The 24467-nt window shown below is 44.4% G+C and overlaps 1 protein-coding gene across 7 annotated transcripts in view; it reads left to right on the top strand.

Annotated features, from left to right (window-relative positions):
- Window positions 1-24467, top strand: part of b4galnt1b (beta-1,4-N-acetyl-galactosaminyl transferase 1b) — a 129351-nt gene that overhangs the window by 72699 nt on the left and 32185 nt on the right. For all 7 annotated transcript variants that reach the window (XM_073071141.1, XM_073071142.1, XM_073071145.1 and 4 more), the window contains one exon: window positions 23055-23235. In XM_073071141.1, the coding sequence (XP_072927242.1) occupies window positions 23055-23235 (181 nt within the window). The remainder of the gene's footprint in view (window positions 1-23054; window positions 23236-24467) is intronic.

Below are 24467 nucleotides of genomic sequence, written 5' to 3' on the forward strand. Positions count from 1 at the left end.
TCACAGCATTCAATTCCAAATCAGCCCACGCAGGTCGTTCATCTCTATCAGCCCAATATAACCAAAAACACATATAACGTATATTGACAGCCCAATAATACATTCTTAAATTAGGCAAAGCAAGACCTCCATCTTTTTTTAATTTTTGTAAATGATATTTACCAATTCTTGGTCTTTTATTATTCCAAACAAAAGATGAAATAATAGAGTCAACCTGATCAAAAAGCTTCTTAGTTAAAAAAATAGGGATATTTTGAAGTGCATATAAAAATTTTGGTAAAATCATCATTTTAACTGCATGAATTCGGCCGGCTAACGAAAGTGTAAGTGGATTCCATCTACAAAATAATTGCTTCATAAAATCCACTAAAGGAACCAAATTAACTTCATAAAGGTCTTTATGATTTTTAGTGATAATAATACCTAAATATTTAAATGAGTCTGTAACTCTTAAAGGAATGTCATCATATATAGAAGCAGAATCGTTTAGGGGAAATAATTCACTTTTATGAAGGTTTAGTTTATATCCCAAAAACTTTCCAAAATCATTTAATAGTTTCAATAAACTAGGAATGGATTCTTCAGGATTCAAAATACAAACTAAGAGATCGTCAGCATAAAGGGAGATCTTATGAACAGTCTCATTTATGAGAATTCCATGAATATCTTTAGCTTCACTAAGTGCAATAGCCAAGCGTTCCTGCACCAAATTAAATAACAAAGGACTTAATGGACATCCTTGTCTCGTACCCCGCGAAAGCTGGAAAAAAGGAGATCTGCAATTATTAGAAATAACAGTAGCAATATATCATTCTAATCCACTTATTAAAATTAATACCAAAGCTGAATTTCTCTAAAACATTAAATAAGTATTTCCATTCAACTCTGTCAAATGCCTTTTCAGCATCAAGAGAGACAACACATTGGGGAGTCTTGGAAAAGGATGAATATGTAACATTTAACAGTCTCCGAACATTAGAGAAGGAATAATGGCACTTTACAAAACCTGTTTGGTCTTGAGAGATAATTTTAGCTAGAAAATTCTACAGCTGATTAGCCATTATTTTTGAGAGAATTTTAGCATCCACATTTAATAAAGAAATAGGTCTATATGAAGCACTGTCAATAGAATCTTTATCTTTCTTAAGAATTAAAGAAATAGAAGCTTCATAAAATGTGGGAGGTAACTCTCCTATCAAAAAAGAATCTTTAAGTGTTTCCAACATATATGGAGAGAGCAATTTTCAATTTTTTAATAAAATCCTACAGAATAACCATCCAGTCCAGGAGCTTTACCAGATTGCATTGAAAAATTAGCTTTCTGAATTTCGCTTTCAGTAATAGGAGCATCAAGAGTTTGTTGATCTTCAACAGAAATTCTAGGAAAATTGATCTTTTTAAAAAGGCATTCATTTTAGAAGAATCAACTGGAAACTGAGATTTATAAAGTTCAATATAAAAGTCTTGAAAAATTTTATTAATATCTTCATAATTACATGCTAAACTACCATCTCCCTTAGGAATTTTTAAAATTTGTCTTTTAGCTCTAGCTGCTTTTAATTAAGATGCTAATAGCTTATTATTTTTATCTCCAAACACATAAAATTGACTTTTCAATTTAAGCAAATTTCTTTCAATAGGATAAGTTAATAATAAATTATATTGTGATTGGAGTTCAATTCTTTGTTTGAATAAATCAATGTTAGGAGAGATTGCATAATATTATCCAAGTCTTTAATTTGTTTGGAAATCTTATCTAACTCTGTTTTTGTCTGTTTCTTCATTTTTCAATCTTTTTTATTGATTTTCAAATAAAGAATATACAAATACAAATCGAAAGAGGAGTTTAACAAGTAGATAATATAAAAGACATATAAACAGCAATATTAAAGACAAAAAGCATATAATATCAAACTCAAATAGGTAATATATTATGCTGTTATATATACAATGGTCAGAGAGAAATTACAACTCCTCATAGCAATCGTAAAAAAAAATTTGGAAATTTTATTGATAGAGAAAGAAAAACCCCACTAACTAAACTAAAACAAAAAAGAGAGAAAGAAAAAAAAAGAAAGAAAAAGAAAGATTGGGCAGTCCAAATGAGGATAAACTTAAAAAAGAAAGTGAGAGAAAAAAAACACATCCTTCCAGTCATCTCCGAACCTTCATGGACAAGGATATTCTCCAAAGACAATAAAGAAAAATAAATAAATAAATATAAATTAAATCATGTGAAAATATTGAATAAAGGGTCACCAGACTTGTTCAAAATCAAAAGATGTATCAAATGTCCAGCTTCTAATTTTCTCCAAGCTTAAACATGACATAATGGAGGAGAGCCAATAGAAAACAGTGGGCAAGTTAGATTCTTTCCAGTGTAGCAAAATAGCTCTCCTAGCCAGTAAAGTTGAAAAAGCTATCACATGTTGGGCGGAGGTAGACACTTTGCTTGCTTCCTCTGGGAAAATCCCAAAAATTGCTGTAAGTGGATTAGGTTGAACATCCATAGCTATAACTTTAGATAATATTCCAAACACATCCCTCCAAAAATTATTTAAACTTACACATGACCAAAACATATGGGTTAGAGTAGCCACTTCTGCATTACATCTATCACAAATAGGGCTTATATTAGGAAAAATATGCGCCAATTTATCTTTGGACATATGGGCCCTGTGTACTATCTTAAACTGAATTAAAATATGGCGTGTGCAGATAGATAAATTATTAACTAAATAATAAGTTTTACTCCATTGGTTATCTGAGAGTGAATGTTGAAGTTCTACTTCCCAGGAGCGTTGAACCCTATCATTAGGCGATGTGTGAACATTCATTTACTGTTTATAAATGATAGCTATTAATCATTTTTGAAAAGGTTTAAACTAAAAAATAACATAAGCCAAATTTGAAGAGGAGATCAAGGGGTAATTTGGTAAAAAATCACGTAAGAAATTCCTAACCTGTAAATACCTGAAAAAATGTGTATTGGAGATGTTGTGGTGACCCACTTTCTGCGCAGGCGAACTGGCTCACAAATAGCCAGCGTGCGGGGAGAGACTTTGGTAATGCACCTCTGACGTCATTTCCGCCTGGAGAGGGCGGGCGCTAGGGACTGAAATACCAGCACCGCGAAGTTTGAATAAACTAGTCTCAAAACGACTTACCCACTGTGTGTCGTTATTTCAGCGCTGTGTGTAGCACATCGCTACATTGGTGACCCCGACGGTCCAAACAGGATTTGGACCAAAGATGACCGACTCTTCATCTGTTCACGCAGTTTCGCTAAGTGTCCCTGGCTGACGGACACAAGCCCTGCCTCATGTTCGAGCAAGCGTTCCTGGAGCAACTGCCCGAGGACATACATCTGCTGCTGGCCGACGCAGATTTCAGCGACCCCCGGAAGGTGGCGGCCCAGGCAGACGTGCTGTGGAAAGCCAAGAGGGAGAGCGTGGCGTCCGTCGGTCAGATTACCAGGCCACGCGCCCAACAGCAGACCAGACCAGGCCCGGCAGAGGGACGCACACAACACAGAGGCAGGAGTGAGGAGGCCAGTGAACAGTGGTGTTTCTACCACCGGCGGTGGGGCATTAAAGCCTGCTGTTGTCGCCCGCCCTGCAAGGGCCAGGGCCAGGGCCAGCTGCTGCTAATGACTATGGCGGCTGGCCACTAGGACAGCCTCTTGTATGTCTGGGACAAACAGTCGGGACGCCGCTTCTTGGTCGACACCGGAGCGGAGATCAGCGTCTTGCCCCTGACGGGGTACGACACCCGCAACAGGAAGCCAGGACCCACCCTGAGGGCCGCAAACAGCAGCACGATACGGACCTACAGCACCCGCACAGTGCAGCTGCAGTTCGGCACCAGCCGGTTCACATGGGGCTTCACACTGGCCGCTGTGGCCCAACCACTCCTGGGGGCAGACTTCTTGCGAGCTCACAGCCTGCTGGTCAACTTGCAAGGGAAAAGACTGGTACATGCCGAGACTTTCCAGACGTTCTCCCTGGGTGAAGCCCAGTTGCCGGCCCCACACCTCGACTCCATCACGCTGTCGGACAACGAATTCACCAGACTCCTGGCGGGCTTCCCATCGATTCTGACACCGCAGTTTATGGCAGCCATGCCCAGACACGGGGTACAGCACCACATTCTGACCCAGGGACCACCCCTCCACGCCCGCGCACGAATGCTCCCCCCGGAAAAGCTCCGCCTGGCGAAGGAGGAATTCAAGAGGATGGAGGAATTGGGGATCATATGGCGGTCCGACAGCCCATGGGCCTCCCCCCTGCACATGGTGCCCAAAGCAACAAGGGGCTGGAGACCATGCGGCGACTACCGCAGGCTGAACGAGACTACAACACCGGACCGCTACCCTGTGCCGCACATTCAGGATTTTGCAGCAAACCTGCACGGCGCACGGATCTTTCCAAGGTGGACCTCGTCCGGGGATACCATCAAATCCCGATGCATCCGGACGACGTCCCCAAAACGGCACTCATCACCCCTTTCGGCCTTTTCGAGTTCCTCCACATGCCGTTCAGCCTAAAGAATGTCGCACAGACGTTTCAGCGGTTAATGGACACGGTGGGACGCGACCTGGACTTCGCATTCATCTATTTGGACAACATCCTCATAGCCAGCAGCAGCCGTCAGGAGCATCTGTCCCACCTCCGTCAACTCTACGCCCGACTGAGTGAATACAGTCTAACAATCAACCTGGCCAAATGCCAGTTTGGGCTCGACACCATCGACTTCCTGGGCCACAGGATTACTAAAGACGGGGCAACCCGCTAAGGTAGACGTAGTTCGCCATTTCCCCCGACCCAACACAATCAAAGGCCTTCAGGAATTCATGGGTATGGTAAATTTCTACCACCGTTTCCTCCCTTCAGCTGCCGGAATCATGCGCCCCCTGTTCGCCCTGATGTCAGGTAAGGGCAAGGACATTACCTGGGACGAGGAGTCCGCCGCTGCTTTCATTAAAACGAAAGAAGCTTTGGCAAACGCCGCGATGCTAGTGCACCCCAGAATGAACGTCCCTACAACCCTCACAGTGGACGCATCTAACACGGCAGTCGGTGGGGTGCTGGAACAACTCATCGCGGGCTGCTGGCAACCCCTGGCGTTTTTCAGCAAACACCTGCGACCACCCGAACTCAAATACAGTGCTTTTGACCAGGAACTGTTGGTGCTATACCTGGCAATCCGGCATTTCAGGTACTTCTTAGAAGGTAGGCCGTTCGCCGCGTTCACGGACCACAAGCCGCTTACCTTTACGTTCACGAAGGTGTCTGATCCCTGGTCGTCCCGCCAGCAGCGCCATCTGTCCTACATCTCTGAATACACGACGGATGTCCGGCACGTCTCGGGTAAGGACAATGTCGTGGCGGACGCGCTCTCTCGCCCTAACATTCATGCCCTTTCCCAAGGGGTGGACTTTGAGGCACTGGCAGAGGCGCAGCAGGCAGACGAGGAGATCCCGAGTTACAGAACCGCAGTCTCCGGTTTGCAGCTCCAGGACCTCCCCGTAGGCCCAAGTGAGAGGACCCTACTCTGTGATGTCGCCACCGGCCAGCCCCATCCCGTTGTCCCGGCAAACTGTTTTCGACTCCATTCATAACTTAGCGCACCCCTCCATCAGGACAACCGTCCGGATGGTCTCCAGCAGGTTCGTTTGGCACGGACTCCGCAAGCAGGTCAGTGAATGGGCCAGAACGTGCATGCACTGCCAGACGGCCAAGGTGCAGTGACACACCAAAGCTCTGCCGCAGCAGTTCCACCCCACCCACCGGCGTTTCGACCACATTCATGTGGATATCGTGGGCCCCTGCCAATGTCGCGCGGGGCGCGGCACCTCCTGACTATCGTGGACCGGTTCACAAGATGGCCAGAGGCGGTCCCACTCACCGACACCACCTCTGAATCTTGCGCCCGGGCACTGATCGCCACCTGGGTGTCCCGCTTTGGTGTACCAGCCCACATTACCTCCGACAGAGGCGCCCAGTTCACCTCCATCCTGTGGTCAGCTATGGCCAGCCTTTTGGGGACACAGCTGCACCACACAACTGCCTACCACCCACAGTCGAATGGACTAGTGGAGCGTTTCCACCGTCACCTAAAGTCGGCTCTCATGGCCCGCCCTCACGGTGGACACATCCGACACAGCAGTCGGTGGGGTGCTGGAGCAGCTCATCGAGGGGCGCTGGCAACCCCTGGAGTTCTTCAGCAAGCACCTACGACCACCCGAACTCAAGTACAGTGCTTTCGACCGGGAGCTGTTGGCACTGTATCTGGCAATCCGGCATTTCAGGTACTTCTTAGAAGGCAGGCCATTCACCGCATTCACAGACCACAAACTGTTGACCTTCGCGTTCACGAAGGTGTCCGATCCCTGGTCGGCTCTCCAGCAGCGACATCTGTCCTACATCTCAGAGTACACGACGGACATCCAGCACGTCTCGGGAAAGGACAACGTTGTGGCAGACGCACTCTCCAGACCAGCTGTCCAGGCCCTGTCCCTGGGGGTGGACTATGCAACACTGGCGGAGGTACAGCAGGCAGACGACGAGATGCCCAGCTACAGGACCGCAGTCTCGGGTTTGCAGCTGCAGGACTTTCTTGTAGGCCCAGGTGATAGGACCCTCCTGTGCGACGTGGCTACCGGCCAACCTCGCCCCATCGTCCCAGCAGCCTGGAGGCGGCGGGTTTTCGACTCCATACAAGGTTTGGCACACCCATCTATCAGGACAACCGTCCGGCTGGTCTCCAGCAAGTTCGCGTGGCACGGACTTCGCAAGCAGGTCAGTGAATGGGCCAGAACGTGCGCGCAGTGCCAAACAGCCAAGGTGCAGCGGCACACTAAAGCCCCGCCACAGCAGTTTGAACCCACCCACCGGAGGTTTGACCACATTCACATGGATATTGTGGGCCCCCTACCAGTGTCCCGAGGAGCGCGGTACCTCCTAACTATGGTAGACCGGTTCACGAGGTGGCCAGAGGCGGTCCCGCTCACCGACACATCTGCCGATTCCTGCGCCCGAACACTGATCGCAACCTGGGTAGCACGTTTTGGGGTACCGGCCCACATTACCTCCAACAGAGGCGCCCAGTTCACCTCCAGCCTGTGGTCGGCTGTGGCCAGCCTGTTGGGAACGCAGCTACACCACACAACTGCCTACCACCCACAGTCGAACGGACTATTGGAACGCTTCCACCGTCACTTGAAGTCGGCTCTCATGGCCCGCCTGAGAGGACCTAACTGGGTGGACGAGCTTCCCTGGGTCCTGCTTGGAATTCGTACAGCGCCCAAAGAGGATCTGCATGCCTCGTCGGCTGAGTTGGTGTACGGCGCACCCCTGGCCGTCCCAGGAGAGTTCATACCAGCCCCAAGGGGGCAAGATGAAGAACCTGCAGCAGTCCTGGACAGACTACGTGAAAGGCTCGGCAACCTGGCTCCCGTACCAACTTCACAGCACGGACTGACCCTGACCCATGTACCCAAAGACCTGCAGAACTGTAAGTTTGTGTTTGTACAAAGGGGCGGACACCGGGCACCGCTACAGCGGCTGTACGAGGGGCCATTCAAGGTGATCAACAACAATGGGTCCACGTACGTTCTGGACATTGGGGGGAGAGAGGAGGTTTTCACGGTGGACCGACTCAAACCAGCCCATGTGGACTTGGCGCAGCCAGTCGAGGTTCAGGCACCGCGGCGCAGAGGCAGACCTCCCAAACAGAGGCTGATCCAGACTGTGGACATTGGGGGGTGTATCGCCGGTTCTGGGGGGGTGGGGTGGTTATGTGGTGACCCACTTTCTGCGCAGGCGAACCAGCTCACAAATAGCCAGCACGCGGGGGGATACTTTGGTAATGCACCTCTGACATCATTTCCGCCCGGAGAGGGCGGGCGCTAGGGACTGAAATACCAGCACCGCGAAGTTTGAATAAACTAGTCTCGAAACGTTATTTCAGCGTTGTTTCAGCGCTGTGTGTAGCACATCGCTACAATATCATATTTATCCATTAACTGTGAAAAAGACATTAAACAGTCTTGTAAAAACAAATCTAAAAAAGTTTTTATTCCCTTAATTTTCCATGTTAGAAAAGCCTTATCCAAAGTTGATGGTTTAAAAAAGAAATTAGAATAAATATTACTAGAAAGTAAAAAATCATTTAATTCAAAAAATCTACGAAATTGAAACCAAATTTTTAAAGTATGTTTAACAATAGGGTTAAGAGCTTGTTTACCTATTCTGGAGAATGAAAAAGGAAGAGGAACTTCTAATAAAGAAGCTAACGAAAACCCCACTACTGAATTTTCCTCCAGCTGTAACCATGAAGGGTGATCTTGATCATCTATATCATAAATCCAAAAAGTAATATAGCGAATATTAATTGCCCAATAATAGAATCTAAAGTTTGGTAAAGCCAGTCCTCCATCTTTTTTTGATTTTTGCTATAAAAGTTTATTCACTCTAGAGCTTTTATTATTTCAAACATAAGACAAAATCAGAGAGTCTATTTTATCAAAAAATGTTTTTGGAACAAAAGAGGGAACTGCTTGAAATATATATATAAAATTTTGGTAGAATAACCATTTTTATAGCATTTATTCGACCTATCAATGACATCGACATAGGTGATCAATTGGAAAGCGTCTGTTGAGTATATTCAACTAAAAGGAAGAAATTATACCTATATAGGTCTTTAAAAATTTTTGTAATTTTGTTACCAAGGTAAGTAATATGGTTTTGGCAATATTAAAAGGTATTTGATCATAATAATCAAAATAATTATTAACAGGAAAAATTCACTTTTATGTAAATTAAGTTTATATCCAGAAAAAGTACCAAATTCCATAAATATAGATAACATAGAAGGAATAGATTTCTTAGGATTTGAAATGTAAACTAATAAATCATCCGCGTATAACGAAACTTTATGTAATTTATCCCCTCTCCTAATACCCTGCACAGAATTGGAATCCCTAATAGTAATAGCAAGTGGTTCTAAAGCCAAATTAAATAATAAAGGGCTAAGGGGACAGCCCTGACGGGTACCTCTATATAATCTAAAGTAAGGAGACTTTTGGTTATTAGTGAGAACCGCAGCTACCGGGGCATGAAATATCAATTTAATCCAGGAGATAAATCCTGGACCAAAATTGAACCTCTTCAAAACCTGAAATAGATAAGGCCACTCCACCCTATCAAAGGCTTTCTCTGCATCCAAAGATACAATACATTCAGATTCTTTGGTTGAGGGGGAATAAATGATATTTAATAATCTTCAAATATTAAAATGTGAGTACCTATTTTTAATAAATCCTGTTTGATCGTTTGAGATAACATTAGGCAAGATACTCTCAAGCCTATTTGCTAGAATCTTAGAGAGGATTTTAAAATCTACATTCAGTAAAGAAATAGGTCTATAGGATACATATTCCAGTGGGTCTTTCCCTTTTTATGGAATCAATGAAATTAGTGCTTCATAAAAAGTTTTAGAAAGGTTCCCAGAAGATGTAGAATCAGTGAACGTTTGATGAAGATGTGGTATAAGCGTTTTGTAAAAGGTCTTATAAAATTCTACCGTATAACCATCAGGTCCCGGAGCTTTACCTAATTGCATAGAGGATATAGCCTTGGCTATCTCCTCTTGTTTAATAGGTGCATCTAACATATCAGCATCTTGAATCAAAATTTGAGGTATGTTTAACCTTTGCAAAAATCTATTCATAGTGATATTACTATCAGAGAATTCAGATTTATAAAGATTAGAATAAAAGTCCATAAATATCTTATTAATTTCATAAGGATCTAAAGTTTCTGTTCTATCTGGTCGGCGAATTTTTAAAATCTGTCTTCTGACCATCCCAGCCTTTAACTGACCTGCTAAAAGTTTAGCAGATTTTTCCCCATGTATATAAAATAAACTTTTAGATTTAAAAATTTGCTGTTCAATGGGAAAGGTCAGAAGTAAATCATACTGTGATTGAAGTTCGACCCTTTCTTTATATAGGTCTTCAGTAGGTTTAACTGAATACGCTTTATCTATCTGTTTAATTTTATTAATAAGTACTGACAATTCCGCTTTAGTTTTCTTTCTCAAGGCTGCTGAATATGAGATTATCTGTCCCCTAAGAAAAGATTTCAAGGTGTCCCATATAACCAGATTTGACATTCCTTCGGTTGTATTAAATTCAAAAAATATAGAAATTTGCTCCTTAATAAAATTAACAAAAGCTGGATCCTGTAACAAAACGGGGTTCAATCTCCACTGTGAGATTTTCAAAAATCTATCCGGGAGCTTAAGGGTTAACTTTAAAGCACGTGATCTGAAACCACAATGATGTCATACGCACATTCAACAACGGAGTTTAACAGATGTGTATCTAAAAAAAAGTAATCAATTCAGGAATATCTGTGATGGACGTGTGAAAAAAAGGAGAAATCTTTATCATTGGGGTGTTTATATCTCCAAATATCGACAAGGCCATATTCTAATAAAAAAGAGTTAATACAAGCTGCCGCTTTATTAGGAAGCGACGGATTGGTTGATGACCTGTCAATCGCCGGATTTAAGCAACAGTTAAAGTCACCACCCATGATCAGCTTATATTCATTGAGATTCGGTAACTCTGAAAAAAGTTTCTTAAAAAGATCAGAATTATCTACATTAGGTGCGTATACACACACCAGAGCTACCTTTTGCTCGCAAAATAAACCAGTAACAATTAAATATCTTCCACTTGAATCAGTAGTAGTGTTAAGGTGTACAAAAGGGGTTTTGGGACTAAGAAATATAGAAACGCCAACACAAGGAAATCTGCAGATGCTGGAAATTCAAACAACAACGCACAGAAAATGCTGGTGCAACACAACAGGCCAGGCAGCATCTATAGGAGAAGCACTGTCGACGTTTCGGGCCGAGACCCTTCGTCAGGACTAACCAAAAGGAAAGATAGTAAGAGATTTGAAAGTAGTGGGGGGAGGGGGAAATGCGAAATGATAGGAGAAGACCGGAGGGGGTGGGATGAAGCTAAGAGCTGGAAAGGTGATTGGCGAAAGTGATACCGAGCTGGAGAAGGGAAAGGATCATGGGACGGGAGGCCTCGGGAGAAAGAAAGGTTGGGGGGGGGGGAGCACCAGAGGGAGGAAGCACCAGAGGGAGATGGAGAACAGGCAAACAACTAAATATGTCAGGGATGGGGTAAGAAGGGGAGGAGGGGCATTACACTTCCTCCCTCACCACCATTCAGGGAAGTGCTACACCTGCCCTTACACTTCCTCCCTCATCACCATTCAGGGAAGTGCTACACCTGCCCTTACACTTCCCCCCTCACCACCATTCAGAGCCCCAGACAGTCCTTCCAGGTGAGGCGACACTTCACTTGTGAGTCGGTTAGTGTGATATACTGTGTCTGGTGCTCCCGGTGCGGCCTTTTATATATTGGTGAGACCCGACGCAGACTGGGAGACCGTTTCGCTGAACACCTACGCTTGGTCCGCCAGAGAAAGCAGGATCTCCCAGTGGCCACACATTTTAATTCCACGTCCCATTCCCATTCTGATATGTCTATCCATGGCCTCCTCTACTGTCAAAATGAATCTAAACTCAAGTTGGAGGAACAACACCTTATATACCGGCTGGGTAGCCTAAACCTGATGGCATGAACATTGACTTCTCTAACTTCTGTTAATGCCCCTCCTCCCCTTCTTACCCCATCCCTGACATGTTTAGTTGTTTGCCTGTTCTCCATCTCCCCCTGGTGCTCCCCCCCCCCTTCTTTCTCCCGAGGCCTCCCGTCCCATGATCCTTTCCCTTCTCCAGCTCGGTATCACTTTCACCAATCACCTTTCCAGCTCTTAGCTTCATCCCACCCCCTCCGGCCTACTCCTATCATTTCGCATTTCCCCATCCCCCCACTACTTTCAAATCTCTTACTATCTTTCCTTTTGGTTAGTCCTGACGAAGGGTCTCGGCCCGAAACGTCGACAGTGCTTCTCCTTATAGATGCTGCCTGGCCTGCTGTGTTCCACCAGCATTTTGTGTGTGTTGTTGTTAATATAGAAACGCCTCTTGTTTTACTATCTGACAGTGAGTGAAAAAGAGGCCCTTTCCAAAAGTGAAAAAATTTATCCCCATCCTGTTTTCGTATATGATTTTCTTGTGCAAAAATAATATCTGCATTAAGTGTTTTTAATTTCTTAAAAATCTTTTTACGCTTAATGGGATGATTGACACCGTTCCAATTCCAAGATATTATATTAATTTTATTAACATCCATGTTTAAAATTGAGTTTAATATTATATAAAAGAAATGTTACGCAAGTACAGATTAAACCAAAAGGCGTGGGTACAACCAGAAGGAGTGACGCATTTATGAAAGAGAAATCCATCTAAAGAACTGCCCAATCAAGAAAAAAACCTACTCTAATAGACCCCCCCCCCGCCCAGTAGATAGAAATGAAGGAACCAATAGGCTAGTCCCATGCTAACTAATCACCTTTGACCCTGTTCTCCAACTTGCAGCTCCATATATAAAAAAAAGCAAAAATCCCACGGAAAATACCTATAATAAAAGGCACAAACAGAATTCAACTACTATAATGTTGTATCTAACATTAATAAAAGCATAATCAACAACGGCCATCTTAGAATCAGCTAAAGTAGCTTAAACACATATTCAAAAGAAAGAATAAATCCGAGCAAATAATGTTACAAAGAATATTCTTTCTCTCGAAAAATAAAAATAAATGAATATATGTATATAACAGACCTAAAACTATAAGTATTGAAACAAATAAAAAAAATAAAAAGATTAATACACAATAGGTCCTACACGGACCACTAAAGTACAATACTATAAAGGTTCCCTACAAAACAGTTATATATGTATTAATTATTAATAAGGTAAAAAAAATTAAATCGACCACGTCCCATACCAGAGAGTGAAAAGGTATAACACGTACTTAACTCAAAAGCTCCATAAACAACTCATACAGCAGATACTTCAAAATTGGCTATTGAACAATCGATGTAACTTTAATATTTTATTCAGTAGGCTTAACTTTAAGGTTTTTAATATACTCCCATCCCTCCTGAGGAGAATAGATTCTCAATGGTTGAGATTTTTCAGGGAAAATTATCAGCTTTGCTGGAAAGCGAAGGGAGGGATTTAAATCTAATTTATACATTTCACTCATAACTTCTCGGTATTTCTTCCTTTCGGCAAAGATTTTGGGGGATAATCTTCAACTATACGAATGTGTGTTGAATTAAAGAGTAATTTCCATTTCTTTCTGGCTTCTCGAAGAATAGCTTCTTTAGTCGTGTAATAATGCAAAGAAAGTACAACTGCTCGAGGACGTAATTCAGCTGAACAGCGAGAGAATGGAATTCTGTGAGCTCTGTCAATTAAGGGGCTAGTTTCGAGGGTCTCATTGGAAAGTGAATACAGCAAACCTGAAAAGAATTTTAACAGATCGCCAGCTTCAGTATTTTCAGGCAGTCCCAGAATACGCAGATTTCTCCGACACCCTCTACTATCTGAATCAACCATTCTTTTCTTTGTTTTAGATAGTTCCGAGGTAATTGATTTTCTTTTCCATCAAAGATATCTTCACTCCTTGATATTTAATAGTTTGCTTGAATAAATCATGCTCACTCTCGATTCGGGTTGTAGTCTGCTGAAGTGTCTGAAGTTGAGAGTCCAAGTTTTTCAGCGAGTCTTGAATCGTAGAAATAGCTTTTTCGAGCTTCCCGTTTGAACCGGTCAGCTTATCAATTTTAATATTAAGCGATCCGAATTCCGACTTCATGTCTTGTATTGAAGAAAATATTCCCGCTAGTGTAACAGGTTTCTCCGTTTTCTTGGTTTGTTCTGTTTGCTCCGTTTCGGGGAAAGTCTTGCCGCTTCTTAATTCAATACCAGAACGACTTTTCTCGGCCATTGTAAATAAGTCGTAAAATCCTTCAGTAGAAATAATAAATCCTTCAGTAGAAGTAGTAAGTCATTAGAACTAAAAGGGATCTGTTAGTGGGATATAAAATATATTAAATGAGAGAGAGCCGCTAGAAACGCGACCTACTCCACATGCTGCAAAGATGGAGAATCAGGAAAGGTGTTAATAGTAATAATTTTAGTCGGATTTCTTGCCCTCTGAACTACCAGTAAGCTGTCGCACAATTTCAGTAGCGCCATCTTAACCACTCCCTCCATGTTTAGTTTTTCAAACCTTTCAATGTGCCGTGGTAGCACTGTAAGTGATGATAATGAAATTGTATCATAGCATGCTGCCTATATCAAAACTGAATCAAATTCCCAGAGCATTTGCATTGATTTCTGCATTTCTCTCTGTGCATCTTCAGGAGTGGAGAGGTTGTTAATGAACAGTTAACCCAGAGCTTTGGACTAATGGCCTGGAAACATTGAAATCCCATTACAGAAGCTGGGAAATTTAAATTTAGCTAATTAAGCATACCTACAATAAAAAACTGTATCATTAACGGTGGCCGTGAAAGACTGGATTATTGCAAAAGTATACTGGAGTTTACTTCTGTTTCTGGGGGAGCTCTGCCATCTTGACATGACTCCCTCCCACAAGAATATGGTTTATGCACAACTGCCCTGTGAAATGTTACATCATGGGAAATTAGGGACGGGCAATAAATGCTGACCTTACCAGCAAAGCCTGCACGGCACAGAAGAATTGAAAAATAGCAATTTTGAATAAATTATGTGACTCCTTTTCTTGCTGATCCCACTGATTAAAGTGTTGAAGAAGATTGAAATCGAGAGTGGAAGTCGGATAGGTGTTCAGCGCCATCTTCTTGCGTGTGAATGGTCTCTCTCTTCCTCTCGCTCGATGCTGCCAGAGCGCATGGGTCTCGGGCAAGGTTTAATTGATGTGGTTTGTGGACTGGACTCTTTCGTTCATGTTATGGTATGCTTCTGGTTTCTGGACGCACCTTTTTTTTGTTGCTGGTTTGTGCGATTTTGCTCAGGGCGGACTAGCGCTGCAGCCTGCGGATAGCGAGAGAAGCGGTGCTGGATCAAACTGAACTGAATATGCTTGAACTCTTTCGATGTCTTTGTGACTTACTGTTTCATATTCTGTGTTTATTACCCTTCTTTTTCTTGCCATTTGCGCGATCTGTTCTTTTTTTAAATGCGTGTTTGGGGGGGTGGATGAGGTTTGGTGTTTTTCTTCAAATGTGTCCATGGTTTTCTTTGTTTTGTAGCCATCTGTGGGAAGACAAATCTCAGGGTTGTATACTGCATGCAGACTTTGATTATAAATGTACTTTGAATTTTCAGAGTCACAGGCTGGAGGAAATTCTGGCTAGACTGTTGAAACTGCAAACTTTACAAGGAGAGTAGAATCAAGTTGCTGGTTTGAGCTGTGTTGCTTTGTTGTTTTAACTTTATTCATTCATGGGCTGGCTGGAAGATCTTGCAACTTTCTGATGCTGATGTCGAGTTATCTATTTTTGAAACACTGCTTGATGAATAACTTGCCACCACAGAACAGTCTGCCCATGCAACCCAACTGGCTGGCCTTGATGTCAACCTCTTCCTCGACCACTGCTTCTCTACTGGTATCACTCTCTGATCTGTTCTGCCGCAGAGTGTTTATCCACTTCGCTGTAAATGTTTGGTTGCTAATTGTCTCCACGGGGCAGCAACTTCCACATTGTTGCTACTCTCTGGGGAATAGAGTTTCTCCTGAATTGCCTGCCAAGCTTCCTTCACTGTGTCAGTAACTTTAAACACACTTCATCGATTATGAAGCACTTTGGAACATCCTGAGGTCATGAAAGGCAAACTGCTCTTTCAGTTCAACTCCCTATTAGATTTATTAGTAACTATCTTATATTTATAACCTATCCCAGAAAATGCAACTATCTTCCCTACACCCAACTTTAACTCAGTCACTGGGCTTCTAATAGGCCTAATGCTTCTCAGTGTTCACTCCCCTGAGGAAAGAGTCTCAGTCTATTCAGTCTTTCCTGATAGCTATAACTTCTCTTATGGCATTATCCTTTGTTACTTTTCCTTGCAGTGGATCTGGGGCTGTGTATAAAGAGTTACGTTTTAATCAGGAAGGCGATCAAGATTTAAAAGCAGAGCTTTGCGCCAGTCTTCACTGAGCTGAGAAGCGACCAACCTGCAAGAGGCAGTGCGTGAAAAGAGCTACCTTTCAGTCTGGTCCGTGTTCAAGATTTAAAAGCAGAGCTTTGCGCCAGTCTTCACTGAGTTGAGGAGCGACCAACCTGCTAGGGAGATGCACTGGAAAGGGCCAATAAAAATAATTCAAGTGCAAGCACAGCGGCCATCCTTTTGGAGCGTGCCAGTGTTTAGAGTGGCTTTGGCTTAACAGGCTTAGGCGAAATCGGGCTTGGGTGAGGTAAAGAATCTGGTAAGTTACTCCCTCTCTGTTCTTATTTGTTCATTCCTCATCTGTTAGGACATAGTAGTTTAGTTCCAGTGGCAATGTTCTGTACTGTGTGTGGGATGTGGGAAGTCTGGGAGACCTCCAGCCTCCCAGATAAACAGATCTGCACCGAGTTGCAGCTCCTCAGAGAATGTATTAAGGAACTGGAGCTGCAGCTCGATGACCTTCAGCTCATACGGGAGAATGAGGGAGGTGACAGACAGGGGCTACAGGGAGGTAGTCACACCTAGGTTGCAGGAGTGACTGTCAGGAGAAGGAAGGGAAATGCACATCCAGTGCAGAGTACAGCTGTGGCCAATCCCCTCAATAACTCCACCCCTACAGACACTGAGTCCCAGATCGTCACCGCTCTCTGGGTGAAGAGGTTTTCCTCACCGTTCCCCTGTATCTTCAGTACAAAACTCCACCCCTACAGACACTGAGTCCCAGATCGTCACTGCTCTCTGGGTGAAGAGGTTTTCCTCACCGTTCCCCTGTATCTTCAGTACAAAACTCCACCCCTACAGACACTGAGTCCCAGATCATCACCACTCTCTGAGTGAAGAGGTTTTCCTCACCGTTCCCCTGTATCTTCAGTACAAAACTCCACCTCCACAGACACTGAGTCCCAGATCATCACCACTCTCTGGGTGAAGAGGTTTTCCTCACCGTTCCCCCCCCCCCCCCGTATCTTCAGTACAAAACTCCACCCCCCACAGACTCTGAGTCCCAGATCATCACCACTCTCTGGGTGAAGAGGTTTTCCTCACTTTTCACCCCCCCCCTTAACTTTAGCACAAAATGCTTATTCAGTGTCCCCAGTCCTTGACCTCTTCACTAATGGGAACATCACCCCCCCATAACCCTATCTGAACCCCTCATGACCTTGTCCACCTCCACAATATCTCCCCTCAATCTCCTTTGCTCCAGGGGGAACAAGCCCAGCTACAGCTGGGTCCCCTCGTCCCCAGAACCATTCCAGTAGGTCGTTTCTGCCTCTTTCTGGCATCCTCACATCCTTCCTAAAGTGTGGTGACCAGAAATGGACGCAGTCCTCCAGTTGTGTCCGAGTCAGTGTTTGTGCAGGTTCCACATCACCTCCCTGTGTCTGTTCTCTGTGCCTCTCTCTCCAAATCCCAGGAGCCTGTGTATGTTACCTGAGGAGAGCTGGATAGGTTCAAGGAGGGAATCCCACAGCTTTTGGGTCTCACCAGTAGTGGAGTCATTAAAACTGGAAAATCATGAACTAGATGTGGGATCTTTCTCTGCACCTGAACAGGGTTGCCAGAGCTACAATCAGTTTCAACCCCAGGGTGATTTCATAGGCTGGGTGTCTTGTCAGTACAAATGAAAATGAAAACTGGGTGTACAGTGGATCGTTGAGTATTCTTAGCTGAATCCTGAATTTGAATCTTAGCTTCCAACAGTCAGCCAGCCAGTATGGCGAAATATTGTCTAAGTTCAGCAAGTGGCCCTGGTAATTTCAAAGTTCAAAGTAAAATTCATTCTCAGAGAGCATGCAGTGCATGCCACCACATATAAGCATAAGATTCCTTTTCCTATAGGCATACTTAGCAAATTTATAGCCCAATAACAGTAAACAGGAAATGTAAAGGTGAGTTCTCTGCCAAATCAATATTAGAAACATAACTCTGTGTCCTGTGCAAAAATTTGTGCTCAAACTCCTTTCTCTGAATGTGTTTAAATCAGGCTTGAGGGATCAAGGATGCAGCGGTGTGCTGGGGGCTGGAGTGGTTGCTCTGTGGCTATTTTGTTTTTCTTTTGGTGAGTCTATTTTTATGAATGAGAGAGAGATCTTGTTCTGTATTTTGTATCTCTCTCTCTCTCTCTCTCTCCCCCCTCTCTCTCTCTCTCTCTCTCTCTCTCTCTCTCTCTCTCTCTCTCTCTCTCTCTCTTTCCCTCTCTCTCCCTCTCCCTCCCTCTCCCTCTCTCTCCCTTCCTCCCCTGCTTGTTCCTCTCATTGTCTGGGCTGCTTCTGTTAGTGCATAACAGAAGTGATCTAGTGCTGGACATAACAGGAGACCTGCAACCTTAGAGCAGCTCTCTCAGGGCCACAGCCCACTTGTGGGTCACTTCCTAGGTTAAACTGCTCTCTGTAATCAAAATGCAAAGGATTAGCTGGATCAGAGGCTTCCCTGGGCAGTCAACTGGGTTGGTAACTCATGGTGTTCTGCAAAGATCTGATCTGGGACCCTTCCTCTTTGAGATTTTCTAAGTGACTTTGACGAAGAAGTGGGATAGTAAGTTTGCAGAAAATGTGCAGGGTGGTGGTGGTGTAGGTTTTCGCAAATAAAATGAAGTGAGATGTTTTATGTTTGATGAAACCCCTAACGTGGTTTAATGAACTCCAAAACTTAAGCATCTTACGTAACAACGTCATCATGTCAGACCAGCTTCGTAAAGCAAAACCCCAACTCAATGTCAATGGTTGTGAATTATGTACATTTTTTCCCAATTACGATGCCCTACACAGGCCTCCCCTCCAGAATTCACTAAAACCAGCAATGTGAGCCTGTCTGAAGCCTGCCTGTTCTGGAGCCTCCCTGTCTGGAGCCTGTACCCTGGGTGGAGAAACCACAGGTGCCTCTGGCTCATCTAGAGGTGTGTTGACACGCTCTTGGTCATGTTGTGACACCAGGGGCAGGGTAGTGGAATACTCCAAATCTTGGCGTGCCGGTTTAATTTGATCTACTGAAATATGTTCAGATTTACCCCTCTTATCTATGATAAAAGTCTTTTCTCTCTATTCCAAATTGCGGATGGGGCCATTGTAAGGGGGCCGAAGGGGATGTTGGTGTGCATCATGGTGGATGAGAACAAACGAGGCAGAATGTAGCTCACCAGGAACCCAAGAGTGCTGTACTCCATGATGTGAGGTAGGAATAGGTGAAAAGGAACTGAATTTACTGAGGAGGGTGGAACGCTGTTGAGAGGCCGACCAGGTGGTCATGGCATCAGGAATGAAATCACCTGGCAGTCATAACGGCTGCCCATATACCAAATCAGCCATGGACATCTGCGAGTCCTCATTTGGAGCTGTTTTGAGCAGGTCTCATGGGAGATGAACACGCCAACACTCATCGGTGCACGGAAGCCCTCAGTGCAGCCTTTAAGGAGCAGTGAAGCCACTCGCATAGGCCATTGGACTGTGGTGTGATGTAGCCTAATGCTGAGGTTCTGGGGCACCGCAGCCCAGAAGTCTGAAATAAATTGGGGACAGTGGTCAGAAGAAGTATTAGGTGTGGTGCCAAAACAAGCAACCCAGGTGCTGATGAACACCCGAGCCACGTCTGCATCCATCGTTGATGCTAGAGTAACCTGGTCACCTGGTGGTATAATCCATCATAGTGCATGAAGCCATGCCTGAACGTGGTGGTTAATTTTTTCCCGTTGGCACTCCACACAAGCTGCAGTCCAATCACACACGCCCTTTCTGAGGCCGTGCCAAACAAACTTTAATGCAACTAGCTTTTTAGAGCCCGGATGTGAGAGGTCATATATGGAGTTGAAAACAGTGCATCTCCAGTTTGTGGGGACAATGGGGTGAGGGCGACCGGTTGAGACATTGCACTGGAGAGACCCCAGCTTCCCTGAACTTAATGTCAGCAGGCCCATGGCTGCTGTTCAGTAAGCCTGGACCTCTGGGTCAGTAATTTGGTTGGCTGCCATGCTGGTATAGTCAACCTCTATGTGTACGGCCTCAGCGGCTGGCTGTGAGAGACAATCAGCCAGGGCATTATTCTTCCCCTTGATATGTTGTATATCAGTTGTGAACTACGATGTGTAGGCCAGGTGGCGTTGCTGCCGTGTAGACCAAGGCTCTGATATTTTGGCCAATCTGTGCACGAGGGGTTTTTGGTCAATGAACGCTGTGAAATGGCGACCCTCTAAGAGAAAACGAGAATGGCGGACAGGTAGATAGAGACCGAGAAGCTCACAGTCAAACATTCTGTACTTCCTTTTGGTGGGGGGGCTGCGCGGAGCTGCCGGCTGAAGAAGGAAAGAAGGAACTTACTGGGGGAGCAGGTTAATGACCCAACATCCTTGATATCCACAAGCTGGTAGTTCTTAAGATCAACTGACAGGATGAAGAGGTCAATACTCCCCAATGCCATTAGGCTTTACAATTCAACCGCCAGGACTTAAGAACTTTTTAAAAGCTATTATTAATGCTTTTTGAGATAGTGATTTAGATGCATATCATATTTTTTACTGAGTTAAGTATTGTATGTAATTAGTTTTGCTACAACAAGTGTATGGGACATTGGAAAAAAAAAGTTGAATTTCCCCATGGGGATGAATAAAGTATCTATCTATCTATCTATCTATCTGACAGTCCTTGGGCACACAGGAAATCTGCACTGAGCAGAGATCTAGCCACCGTAGCCAGGACAAGGTCCCATGTGTAACACCTCCCACTGAAGCAGAGCATCACCCGTCGAGTCCTGTAAGTCTGGATCCTGCTGCCATTGGCAGCCTCCAGCGAGGGTCCATCGCTCCTTACCTTCTCATCAATAGGCGATTTGTACCTAAATTCCGATTTATGCGATTCTTAGCATTCGTACCAAAGTGAGTGTGGTAAAAGCACAGGCCTGTTGTCTGTTTTGCAGCTGCGGGCATCCTTATGTTGAGGGCCTTGCTGACCAGGCTTATTGAGATAGAGAAAGGAGGAATGATGTACCACTGCCTAACTGAGTGTCGACTATTAGCCATTTTAACAAGCTCCCTATAGTTCTTCACGGGTGCATTAGTGAGGGTGATGTGAACTTGATCAGGCGTTTGCTGCATGAAGAGTTCTTTAAAAATAAAACAAGAATGGTAATTTCCCAGGAGACACAGCATGTGGTCCGTTAGATCTGAAGGCCTAGCATCGCCAAAACCGGATAAGGAGAGCAACTGTATAGTGTGCTCAGACTCCAATAGTCCAAATGTCTGTAAAAGGTGAGCTTCCAGTGATCGATGTTCAATGTGTTCAGGTGGGTATTGAAGCAGACTCATCACTCTCGCGGCTGTGGAATTGCTGAGTGATACTACCATGTAGTAGAATTTGGTGTTGTTGGTGGTGATTTCCCATAGAGTGAATTGGGCCTCAGCTTGTACAAATCAAGCAATGGCATTTTGCTCCCAAAACTCCAGCAGTTTCTAAGTGACTGCATTGGCCGACATGTTCAATAACTCTTGAATTGTCCTAGAGACTCAGCGCCAGAGACTTGCTCACTATGGCTTCTCCCTGGTAGATTGTATCCCCAAAACAGTATGCTGGATCAATAAAAAAATTGCGAGGGTCAATGGGGACATGCCAGATTTCTTTAGTCTCTTGAGGAAGTAGGGGTGTTGGCGATCTTTCTTGGCTGTGATATCAATATAGTTGGACCAGGACAGGCTATTGGTGATATTCATTCCTAGGAACTTGAAGCTCTCGACCCTGTTAACCTCAACATCGTTGACGTAGACAGGAACATGTGCACCACTCCCTTCCTGAAGGCAATGACCTGTTTAGTTCCCCTGATTTAAAGACAGATAATACTGGGATTGGTGGCAGTCCCGGCGAGAGTCACCTGGCTAATTGTTAGGATGAGAGGGTTGTCCAGTCATCAGCAGTTAATATAATTAGATCTGTATTATATGGAGTCCAGGAGAATGAGGGGTGATCTTTGCTGAGGGGCTTGACAGGTAGATGTTGAAATGCTCCCACTTGTGCGAGAGGTTCTAATAAGAGGATATAATACAACATAAAGGGTGGACATTAAAACTCAGTTGCATCGGAATTTCTTCTTGCAGAGGGAAGTGAATTTCCGGAATTTTCTGCCCCAGTAGATTGTGGAGGCCAAATTATTGGGGGTTTAAAGAGAAGGGAGATCTGTATCCATATTTAAAGAAAGATGTGTGGCCATGGAAAAGGTGCAGAAGAGGTTTACAAGAATAATCTTGGGAGTGAAAGGCTTAACGTATGAGGAGTATCTAATGCATCAGGGCCTGTACTCAATGGAGTTCAGAAGGGTGAGGGGGGATCTCACTGAAACCTACCAGATACTGAAAGGCCTGGATAGAGTGAATGTGGAGAGGGTGTTTCCATTAGTAGGAGAGTCTAAGATCTGAGGCACAGTTTTGGAATAAAGGGATGTCCCTTTAAAACTGAGATGCAGAGGAATTTCCTCAGCCAGAGGATGGTGAACCTGTGAAACTCATTGCTACACACAGCTGTGGAGGCCAAGTCATTGACATATTTAATGTAGCAGTTGATAGGTTTTTGATTGGTAAGGGGTTTAAGGATTATGGGGAGAAGGCAGGAGAATGGGGTTGAAAAGAAAATGTCACAATTGAATAGCGAAGAGGACAATTCTAGTCCGATATGTACTGGTTCATCTTATGGAGACACATTTTTGAAAACTGGGGAATTGAGGTCTCTAGGAAACTTGCTCAGGAAAGGGTCTGGGGTAAATCAGTTTGTTGAGTGGCAGTTAGGCTTAAGAGGCCAATTGGCCTAATCCTCCTCCTAGTTTCCTGTGACCTTAACAACCTGAGGCAGCACATGACTGTGCAGCTGTCCTCTGCCCCAACCTTCACACCACTCACTCAGCCTCTTGTCTCTCACAGGTGAACCTGACAGCATCTTTGGGAACTTTTGACGTGGCAGCTGAGGTCGATGACGTGACAATTGAAGGTGTTGGGCAGATGCACCTGTCCCTCTCGAGCTCTCAGGTGGACAACCTGAATCGCCAGCTTCAGTTCGTCACCTACACCAACACCGTCTTCAACCCCAACACAGCGGACACAGGTGCGTAGCTAGGACGCAGAGCCACCCGAAAATGGGAAGAAAGTAATGAGCTATACTGTAGAGGTGGAAGAACAGGTGGGGAGTAAGACAGATCGGGGATGTTGTAACTAACTTGCTTGACTTTGTTGTAATCTGCAGTAGGGTCTTAATCTGGCAGCTGTAGTGAACCAGCAGTGATGATCCCATTAGTTACACACTGACTGCAGTGTTTATCTGATGAAAGGATGTGCTATGAAGTTAGATGAATTTTCTGTTAGTTAGCTGATCATTGCACATGAATCAGGAAGTGAAGATTTTCTGGGTAGTGAATCTAAGATAATGGAACTTTGTTTTAAATTTGATATCTGTGTTGCAGGGTAGATTTGACTGAATCAATCAAAATAACCTTGGGAAAAGATGTCTTATGTAGGACAGAAACAGGCCATTCTATCCAGTTGTTCTGTACTGATCCATGCCAAACTCCTCCCATCCTTTTCATCCCACCCACTCAGCATACTGATTCACCCTCTTGTACTTCTCCAAATGACTACATCCATGCCATTTAGCCCAGTTATGCATTGTGATGGAGATTCTCATCATCAAGGGAATTTCTCCAAAGCCTCCCACTGGATTTATCAATGACTGTCATTTTGGTGCTTGGACTCTCCCTCTTCAATGTGGAGACATTTCTTACTGGAAACAATTTTAGTTGCTCTCAGTCCACCCAAACTTCCCAGGGCTGGCGTATTAGTACTTTAGTACTTTTGCAGTGTATTAAGAGGTAAATTCCAGTAGTTGTTTCAATTCAGCAGGAATTGAAATTCAGCGGGTCGAGCAGCATTTGTGGAAGGGAAGGGACAATCAGTGTTTTGGGTCGAAATCCTGCATCGTTTCCTTCCTCCTTACAGATGTTAGTTGCTGTTCCTAACATCACCGTCTGGAATAGAGAGGCGGTGAGGGGGTGGGGGGTGGGGGTGCCCACTGCACAGAATCAAAATAAACTGCAGAAAATTGTAAAATTAGTCAGCTCCATCATGGGTACTAACCTCTGTAGTATCCAGGACGTCTTCAAGGAGCGATGCCTCAAAAAGGCAGTGTCCATGATTAAGGACCCCCATCACCCAGGACATGCCCTCTTCTCATTGCTACCATCAGGGAGGAGGTACAGGAGCCTAAAGGCACACACTCAGCGATTCTGGAACAGCTTCTTCCCCTCTACCATCCGATTTCTGAATGGACATTGAACCCATGAG

This window comes from Hemitrygon akajei, chromosome 18 (assembly GCF_048418815.1).
Source record: "Hemitrygon akajei chromosome 18, sHemAka1.3, whole genome shotgun sequence".
Taxonomy (NCBI): Eukaryota; Metazoa; Chordata; class Chondrichthyes; order Myliobatiformes; family Dasyatidae; genus Hemitrygon; species Hemitrygon akajei.